The following is a 10,215-nucleotide window of genomic DNA, read 5'->3' on the forward strand; positions in this document are numbered from 1 at the left end:
ACCCTTTCAGAAGGAATATTTGTGAACCTGTCCAGTGTTCTCACAGTTAGATCCCAATGCTGCCAGAGGCACTGCCTTTACTCTCGGGTAGCCCCAAAGCAGGGGCACCTCACTTTCTAACCTGAAACAAAGTCCCCAAAAGTCTAGCACTCTCAGCTTGAACCAAAGAGTCAGCCTGCAAGTACTCTGCAAAAAGGGATTTCGTATTCAGGTGGCAACAAGGCAACCCTCAGAGAAAACCTCCAGTCTTCTCCTCCACCCAACAGAGATAGAGATATGCTTATGACAGTTCCACCAGGTAAAACATCTACACTTCTAAAAGCCAGGACTCTTTTTGTAGCAGGAACTTCTTTGCATATTAGGTGACACACCCCTAATGTAGCCAATCCTCTAAGAGTTTACAGAGCTGTTCTTACAGGGACTACTTTAAGTCCTTGGAGGACTGGCTACATTAGGGGTGTGTCACCTAATATGCAAAGGAGTTCCTGGTACAAAAAGAGCCCTATTCAGAAGCCACCTGGCAAATAGCCCTATTTCAGTACCCCACCCAGCCCTTTTGTATGGTCCCATGTCTGTGTGAATTCTTTGTCCTTCCTTGCTCCATCCCTCAAGATACTGAGATAAACCAATCAAACACTCAAATTATTAATGATCCTTCCTGACGCTAATCAGGGACCCATCTCCCATCTTTTGTCTGTATCTGGGAACGTATTCAACTGCCTTGGCAGAACCATCAATGGTTATAAAATCTATTCAAGTAGCCCTAGTACACTGGCTGATTTAATCAAGGCCATTATTAAGCCTGACTCTGCCCCTCTGGAATGTCATTGGTTACATCCTGGCCTTGCCCATCCTGATGCCACGTACCCCTGGGATACTTCATTGGCCCAGATAATATTTTGTCTTCACCTAAGACCAGCCCCCAAGGCCTTCCATTGGTCTGCATTGTTTTCCAATGTATATATCCATCAGGCACATGGCCTCAGACTGTGTGCTTCTGCGCTGATGCCAACTGGCATCCCACCCCTAAACCTTTGAGGTTTAGGCCATAATCCCTTCTTTATGGACCTCTGCACATCTGGACAGCTAATATCACCCCATAACTGACCCCTCTATAATCTATCAATCACCTGTGATTTCTTAGTTCTGTATTGTGTGTGTGAATGGTTGATTTTATATTTGTATGTTTATGAATCCTTCAGTAAAGAAATCACTTTAGTCTAGTAATCTAGCCTCTGTGTCTGTATCTGGGACTGGGAAATCGAACTCCCGTCTACACAGGTCTCATCCTATATTAAATGTCTATTGCCATTTAATACTCATAATTCTCCACATTTATTATTAAATCAAGGCAATTTGACTAACACCAAACCATTTCAACAGTTTCAGTTCTCTGCTTTTCACTTTGATGTTGAAGAGGGATTTTATTCTGTGTACATAATACATTATTTCACATTCATTGTGTCCTTTATTTATTCAAGCAATGTACATTATATGTATAATGAATCATAATAACAAAGGACACATAAAAAGTACTAGGACACATAAAAAGGCACCACAACCCCCTAGAGGTCTCTGTTTCCTCCCCTTTTGTTCTGTCCCCCTATGCTCATACTTCTCAACTGCAGGGCTCCCTTGCCACCCATCCAATCATCTGATTACTTCCTCCCTCCCCAACTGGCCCAGACTCCCAGGTTCCTCCCCCTTCCAGCTAATTTCTATCACCCTTTCCAAACTATCCAATCAGTTATCCACAAAATATTTCTTCCCTCTTGTCATTCCCATTTTTCTCGCTCAATTTTTGGATGACATGGTAGATTGGTAGGCAACCTAATGTATTATCTAGATATCCCCTCATAACATCTGTGCATGAACATGTCATTGGTAATTTCGGGGAAGGGGTTAACATCCACCAATATTTTTTAAAAGTTTTAAATATTTTATTCAAACATGGGAATCATATACCATAGCCCCAGTTAGCTTGAGCAGCCTCCATTGTGGATTTTTGTTCTGCATGAATTTCTGTCACGTGCTTGTACTTCAAGGTATAGGTCCAGAAAAGTAGAAGACCACTAATTTGTATTATTTTGTTATATATTGTAATTGCAAATCATTCCCCCAAATGCAGACATGAGGACACAGTATTTGTGTTTCATTAATTTATTTAATTAAATGGTTGATCCATGCCATCAAATTATTTACTCATTTTTAAGGGCCTACCTTGGTTGCCAGGCAGCACTGTGTACCAGAATTTTAGGCAAATCTACTCTTGCTCCAAATTTTTATCCTTGCCTGTCCATTAACTGTGTGGAGAGGTACCAAGGCCCAACCCCCGCCTCCCTTTACCCCACAGATAATTAAGAGTTTGGTTAACACTGCTTAGCATGCTGAACCTACCCTGAATCCCAGTGAATGACCGGCTATTTTAGGCATAGCTCTTCATCCTTATATATGATTCAGAGATACCATCCTGTTCCAAAAAACATTGCCTAGACGTGCTATCCCATTATAGTCTAATAAGTCACAAAACCAGATCTGTTTATTTACACCTACAGGTGCAAAACCCATTATGGGCAATTGCTCACCTACCGCTTCTCTTTGGGTTGGTTTGCTGTATACTAGCCACCTAATTTTGATTAAAGTAGCATTAATTGGGCATTTACCTTAAAGTGACATAGCTGAACACCAGGACTGTACATATGTGAAGGGTTTTATTGGATTGCCTGTATAAATTGTTCTGATATTATTGCATTTCTCTGTCTTGTACTTTTATTTTGATTTCACTATTTTCTTTTCGGTATCTCGGAAAGGGCAGGAGCATTACTTGCAGTTTAAGTGCTCATCTTCCTTCTGCCTTTTGCCAAACTGAAAACCATGTATACAACAGACTCCCCCTTTCTCCTAAATTTTCCTGCTTGATTCTCAGAGATTTCAAGTATCACGTGGCTACAAATGAGGGTTGCAGTAAGGAAGCTGATAATGTAGGTTGATATAAAAGATGCAACAGCATAACTCTTCTTAGTTTTTCACTCATTCATATTTCTTTTTAATAAATTAAGTTAGTAGCATTGCCCATAAAATCATGAGTTGAATCCAACCAGCTTTTCCAGTGGAGGAAGGAGAAATAAGTCCCACTTTTATCCCAAAAGCCTAGATCATATGACCTGAATTGACAAAAGGGAGTTAAGACCCATTGTTATTATATAGACTGCCACTGCTAGTAGAAATGCACAGCAGAAGTTCCACAAATGTCTGTCTGTCTGTGTTCATGTTTTTGTCACTGATTTCAGTTCTTCACTTTTTGCTGCTGGCTTTGTAGATATTTGTAGAAGGACACGGTTTATACTTAATGTATGTTTTTATATGCAATTGAAACATTGTTTGCATATGCATGATCCTGATTTACAGTACAGTCCTTAGTATAGTTATACTCTTATAAGTCCATTGAAGAACATTATACATTGTGATGCACAAACAACATTTCACCAGAAACATATTATCTTTTGAAAAATAATTATGAGTTCAAGACATACAAAGAAGAAGCAAACTTGAAATGGGGATTTGGGGATCATAACAGCAGAAACAAGAAATTCACTGGTTGCGCTAGCCAGAACCCCATCCAATTTGATTTTAAATATTTGGCCTGTGCAGTAGCAAACTTGTTGTTTCATATATTGGGGGAACAGCATTAAAGAATGAAGACAGTGCATCGTTCGAAGGACCAATTCTAACATTAAAGTCACCTGCCACAATAACAAGGACACTGGGAAATTTAATTAAGAAGTTGGCTATGTATTCTTCAAGTTGAATCCAGTTTTCCTGTGTCTTTGATTTAATACATTTAGGGAAACTGACATTCAAATACATTGAGGGAAACTGATCCATACCTGAGAGTCACCATTACCACAACAGGGTGGGGTGGGGGACAGCCTCAGAGAAGGAATGGATAGTTTATGCCCACTATGCCTTCATTCACAATCACCTTTCCCAACATTAGCCAGGTAGGGGACAAATTAATCTTCAGCCTTTCTATTTTATAATAATCTCCCAGAGTTCCCAAAGTGACTTTACTTCCCCTTCTCATATGGGATGCCTTGTGATGATATCACCAGTTCTTTGCTTCATCCACTTCCTGGGTTCGTCTCCCTGTCACTTTTAAATATGGGCCTCTCATGACTGAAGCTGGGGACTCATGTACTTTTCTCACAGGCTTCAGGGGGGACCATCACATTCAGAGTCTTACTAGAGGGGGTTGTTTGTTCGATTGATTTTGCTTTAGGTCCTTTCAAACAACAACAACTGAGTTGCTTTTTAAAAAATCTTACAGTACCCATTCAGTATTACACAGAATTGGTCTGCATATACATATACATTACTTAACTATTACAGAAGCAGTTATGGACCTCCGTAGGTGAATAGGCCATTACAGGTACAACCTTCATATAATGTCACATCGTTTCCAAGTCACTGCACTTCAGTGGAGCTACTTCAGTCATTTCAAGTCATCAGAAAAAGAGAAATCAAGATGTGTGTGTGCGTGTGTAATTAAGATAAATATGAAAATAAAATGATTTGTCCCACCTGCCACCCCCCACACACAAAGCTTAAAGCATAATACTGAAACAAACGGGCAGATTTGTTTTCCATCTCATGTTACAAAGAAGACTTTTTTGAGGGCTGCCTTTACATCTTTATTTCTCAAAGTGTAGACTATGGGGTTCAGAGTTGGTGTAACCAGGGTGTATAGGGCAGCAACTACCTTGTCCCTATTAAAGGAGTAGCTGGAGGCTGGGCGTATATAAGTATAGATGACAGTGGAGTAATATAAGGACACAACTATAAGATGAGAAGAGCAGGTGGAGAAGGCCTTTTTCTTACCTTCAGAGGTCTTGATTTTTAAGATTGCCCTAACGATGAAGCAATAAGACAAGCACGTTAGCAAGAAGTCTCCCATAGCTAGAAAAATGTCTGCTGTGAAGACCCAGACTTCATTGATTTTTACTGGGCTGCAGGAGAGTGCCAGAAGTGGAGGAATCTCACAGAAGAAGTGATTGATCCCATTGGGCCCACAGAAGGTAAGCCTCATGATGAGGCCAGTGTGAACCCATGAGTTACTAATGGCTATAAGAATCACCGCTGTGGAAAGACACATGCATACCTTCTTGCTCAGCATAAGGGTGTAATGCAAAGGATGACATATTGCTACATAGCGGTCATAAGCCATGACAGTGAAGAGCACCATTTCAGCACCCAAACACCATGTGAAGGAATAGAGCTGAGCTATGCAGCCAGAATAGGAGATGCTCTTACTGACAGTTGCAATGTTCCCCAGCATCTTTGGAATGATGGTGGAAGTGCAGATTATGTCCACTATGGCCAAGTGAAAAAGGAAGAAATACATGGGTGTGTGAAGCTTGGGATATGAAAGGATGGCAGCAATGATAGCCAGGTTTCCAACCAGAGCCACAATGTAGATGCAGAGAAAGAGGACAAAGAGCAGGACCTGCAGCTTAGGTTGGTCCGAGAGGCCCATCATCATGAAGGTGGTCACACAGCTGGAGTTCTTCACTGCATCTTTGCCACAAGATCTGTCAGTCCAAATTAATATTCATTACAGCTTCCCTAGAACGTTTACAGTAACATGCACACATAGTCATACAGCAGAACACAGTGCAGTTTGTCCTTTGATTTAATAGAATCCGGCTCCCCAGCAGACGCCGAAGTCATACTGCTGGGAGCTGTCTTTGCCTCCATGAAAGGAGGGAGGAGTTTGGCTCTTGCAGCCGGGTACTTTAAGGGGCGGGACCAGTGCCATCTTAACGGTGGGCTCTGGCCCCATTCAGGCAGTATGCGCCTCGTGCTCAGCCCACCCGCCCGCCCTGGAGGTAGTGCACGCTTTAGGCTGGTCGCCCTTTTTGATAGGAAGGCCGGGTAGAAATTTTTTACCTCTGATCCGATTGGCTATGGATAAGGGGTGTTTTTTGCCTACCCTGCACTGCTGTCAGTGGATTGAGGAATTGGCAAGGGTGGGGCCAGTGGCTAGGTTCGTCACTTTATGGTTGGGCGGAGTTTTGTTAGGAAAATTTGTTGTGGCTTGGTAAGCACCTATCAGCAACCCTGGAGGGTGGAGGGGTCTGTCAGATCATCACTGCAGCCTTGCGGCCAGGGATGAGATGCACAATCTGCCTTTTGGATTGCCTTTGATGGATACTCTACACCGGCCGTGCGGCTGTGGGTGAGGGATCATCATGGCATATTCCATGGCTGGGCTGCCCGGGTTCGAGCCGCTTATAGCGGGCTACGCACCGGGGGCCAGGTGTATTGCCCATCTTATGGCAAGGGTGGGGCTTTGTGTGTCCCCAGGCCTTGACCATGCCACTTCATACTGTCAGCCCTTGCCATTGTTTTGTTAATAAATAAAGTGGCCTTTAGTTAACCCAACTACTGTTGTACGACTCTTCTTCCGTCTATGGGGGCAAAACAATTTTCATCCTTCCTTATTACCAGCTCACTTTAGTTTCTGCTCTTTTCAAAGTAAATGCTATACTGAAACAATGTTCATTTTTCATTTTTTGCTCTGATGTACTCAGCACACAAGATACCTTCCTCCTTGTTTCCAGGGTGTTTATCATCTTTCTTTTCCCCACCCACTGACCAGGTCAGGCTGGGTCAAAGAATTTTTTTAAAAAGATCCCAGTAGTTTATTCCTGGATTCCTTTTAGTCTTAATTCCTCCAAATCTCTGTTCCCCGCTCGGGGAGGGGGAGACTGGACCCTTCTATTGTCTCTTAAGAAGTAGCTGAGGTGAGGCTGGAAAGGCATTGAAATGACTTCCTCCTCCCTGCCTGTTCTTGGCCCAGAGAGAAGAACTTTTAAAACCTCCTGGTAAAGGTTTTACTCAGGTCAGACCTCTACCCCAAAAATGCATGTTTTCACAGTATAGAAGGAGCCATTTGAATGGTTACTGCTGGAAGCATAATGCTGAATTTGATGGACCTTTTCTTAGTCCAGGAAGGCAGCTCTTAATATAGGAATGAGTTATCATCATAGATTCACATTTGGACAATTTTGTTTCCCCAATCCCTAAAATGAAATTGGCTCTCTCACAAGTACATCTCAAGACTTGAGATTGTGACCCACCTTCCTCCACCTTCCAACAGCCATCAATGAAGACTTGAGGAAAAGGACAGAACTCAACCAGGGCCACTGCCACCATACCTCAACCCAACTCATGTAAGGCTGCATCCACATAACACTGTGTTCTGCTATTACACACAATGCTGGGTCATTGTGTTACTTCACATATTGCTAGATCATTGAGCTATCACTGTTGTTGTGTAGATTTCTAATCCACACAGGAAAACCACCATCACAGATGCTTGCAATGGCATGATGATTATGTGGTCTCCAGTGATGTGCAGATGGGGCCTAAAAATCCCCTCTCAGAGTACAATTTTCTATTGCTCTCATTCAATTTAGATTTGGATTTCTGTGACCTGCTTTGAATGCCAATTTGTGGTGGAAAAGCAAGATACAGATAAACAGCCAGTAGCAAATATAGTTTAGGACTGTGCATCTGCTTCTTGTCAGTGATCACTTACGAGGAAGAAACATTTTGTCTTTCAATGAGAGACTGCTGTGGTATTAACTTTATAAACATGTATTGATGGGACAGCTCATTTGGTCAAACTGAGGAAAGACAGAACATTTTTTTAAAAAACACCATTGATGGCACCCCAAAACAATTCATATTTGAGGGTAAGCTATATTCAGGACAGGAGGAGTGGTGTCTGAAGGTGTGTGTGTTTTTAAGCAATGCTTGAGAATGTTGAAATGAGGGTTCCTAGGATTTAGTTCCATCAAGATAATACACTGAAGTAAGAATGTTACTCCCATACATATACATCCCATTTTTAGATGATCCATGTCACTGCTTCTCCATGAAGAAGATGAACTGATCAACATTCATTCTCTTTCCTTTTCTTCCCACAAATGAATTTAAAAATAACATACTTACATATAATCAAAGTACTCCTTTTCCATGGATGTGATCTTTCCTGTAAAACCAGGACTTTAATCACTTTTGAGCAAGAAGTCTGTAAATACAAATTTATAATGGCACAGTGTAGAGACTGCGATGTACAGAGTGTATCAGTTAATGAATCGAGTATGTGTATAATGTGTACATTAGGTGAGGCAATGCCAAGATGAATCTGTAGAAGATTATATAGGTGGCTGTTGGGATAACAATCCCCAAAGCATCTTACAGTGATGACTTCACTGTGAATCCTGAAGGATCAATTAAAACTCTGAATGCCTAGAATGTTGCCAAAGACATTTTTTTAAAAAATATATATATTATGGTTAATTAATAGTAAAAATTGCTTTCATTTGTTACTTTCCCCTCCTATAATAATGGAAACATTGAATACAATTCCTTCAAATATAATGCAAAACATTTTACCAGCTCTGGAAATGTGGTCAGCTAAAGTTTCTCACAATCTGAGCGAATTAAGTTACTGCATGGTATGGAAGAAGTAAACGTTTTTTTGTCTCTCCTAAAATACCTGGACTAGGGAACACCCGGTGGACAGATTCAAGACATACTAAGGAAAATACTTCTTTACAGAGTACATAATTAAGAAGGGAACTAACTGCAGCAAGATGGTGATGATGGCCCTTAACTTTAGGTGGCATCAAAAGGGAAATAGACACATTAATGGAATGTAGGTGTATCTGTGGCTTGGATCCCTGGGATGTTTCCAGCAACTGAACTATTTCCACCAGTGTAGAATGACTTTTCCACCTCTCCCCTCTTGTTGCAATACCAAAGCTGCCACCACCCCCAATGCTACTCCTGGAGGTCTTCTGAATTTTTCGGAAACTGATCTATCAGGGGAAACAGTGAGTCAATGATTATTAGACATGTTAGCCAAATGGTGTAGAAATAGTGTATATCTGAACACAAGTTTTTGGACAACAAGTGGAGCCTTTGCCTCTTTGCCTCACCGCCTCACCTTATTAGGCATCTGATTGACCACTGTGACTAGCGGGGATCTTCTTATGTTCTTATGTGGGAGGAGGTTAGAAAGTGGGGTGAAAGATGTATGTAGTGAAACTCATAGTGTGGTCCACTTCCAGTCCCTGTACAAAATATAGCCTTGTCTGTTGTGTAGGGGTGTATTTTGGGGTGTAGCCTAGGGAGGGTGGGGTTTGGGGGAAAAGGACCTCAGCGGGGTATAATCCCAAAGCGATAGCCTCCAAAGCAGTCATTTTTTTCCAGGGGAACTGATCTTGATTGTCTGGAGATCCATTGTAATAGCAGGAGATATCCAGGTGCCACCTGGAGGCTGGCAACTTTACTGTTGCATCTACTTTCCTATAAGTACCCCCAGCCACTTCTGGGTGTTTCTCAGAAGTGAAATAATTATACACTTGATGCCTCGAGGAATTTTAAATTTTCTCCTGCCACCACTCCAACTGGCATTGGGCAATGTGAACTGGGCTAGGGGTACTGGCAAGCCTAAATTTGCTATATTTTCTGTATTAAGGTAGCCATTACAGATTTACCTTCTGACTATCATTCATGTCTTGTTTCAGTTTCATGTACACTGCAGACAAAAAAACCCCCAGTGAGACATCAAGGTCACTATTCCATATAATGACTTTCTGTGGTATAGAAGAATTTTTGGAAGTTATAGAACTTACATTTTTGCATTGTTTCTTAGATCACCAAACAGGCCTGTAGTCCAAGTTCCTTAGAGTTATCACATGTGAGGTGTTCCTTCGAGTTATCACATGTGAGGTGTGACCGTAAGTCAATGGAGCCCTGTGAACTGGTTTATCCAACAATTCTTGTTTCCTAAAATTCCATTTTCAAGATATAAAATGCATATCCCTACTATTTCCAGTTAAAAGGATCTCAGATACCAGATAGTGGGGAAAGACTTTGGGTTGAATCTAGCCAGCTTTTTTAGTCAGTCTCACCCAATTCTACTCATTCCTGTGGCCTCCTTTCCACATGACTTTTACCAGTGCAGCTCCACTCTCACCAGCATATCCTTTTTGGGTACTCAAATTTGACCCCCTTCCCCCCCTTTCCCCCAACTGAAAAACTGGATGGATCTAACCCTCTCTCAGTCTGGTCCCTGAACATCCATCACCAGTTACAGAAGACAGGCCAGATAGACTAATAGCATAAGGGGGAATTAAACTG

The 10,215-nt window shown here is 41.7% G+C and overlaps 2 protein-coding genes across 2 annotated transcripts in view; one reads left to right on the forward strand and one right to left on the reverse strand.

Annotated features, from left to right (window-relative positions):
- Positions 1-4,648: 4,648 nt before the first annotated feature.
- On the reverse strand, positions 4,649-7,659 carry LOC107113681 (olfactory receptor 13G1-like). The gene is made up of 2 exons (XM_015415034.1): positions 7,601-7,659; positions 4,649-5,588 (listed from the first exon to the last, which is right to left on the reverse strand). Exons 1-2 carry the CDS (start codon positions 7,657-7,659, stop codon positions 4,649-4,651), a joined length of 999 nt encoding a protein of 332 aa, XP_015270520.1.
- Positions 7,660-8,136: 477 nt separating this feature from the next.
- The window catches only part of LOC107113682 (olfactory receptor 5F1-like), a 12,043-nt gene continuing 9,964 nt past the window's right edge, over positions 8,137-10,215 (forward strand). The window contains exon 1 of the mRNA XM_015415035.1: positions 8,137-8,166. Within this exon, the coding sequence (XP_015270521.1) occupies positions 8,137-8,166 (30 nt within the window). The remainder of the gene's footprint in view (positions 8,167-10,215) is intronic.

Source organism: Gekko japonicus, unplaced genomic scaffold (assembly GCF_001447785.1).
Source record: "Gekko japonicus isolate JY-2015 unplaced genomic scaffold, Gekko_japonicus_V1.1 scaffold5915, whole genome shotgun sequence".
Taxonomy (NCBI): Eukaryota; Metazoa; Chordata; class Lepidosauria; order Squamata; family Gekkonidae; genus Gekko; species Gekko japonicus.

What these genes read in the sequence shown, in the direction of transcription:
- LOC107113681 (XM_015415034.1), bottom strand. Translation starts at nt 7,659, where the DNA reads ATGTTTATAAAGTTAATACCACAGCAGTCTCTCATTGAAAGACAAAAT. An exon ending in AGACAAAATGTTTCTTCCTC is followed by an intron (nt 5,589 to 7,600) that starts GTAAGTGATCAC and finishes TTGGACTGACAG; the next exon opens with ATCTTGTGGCAAAGATGCAG.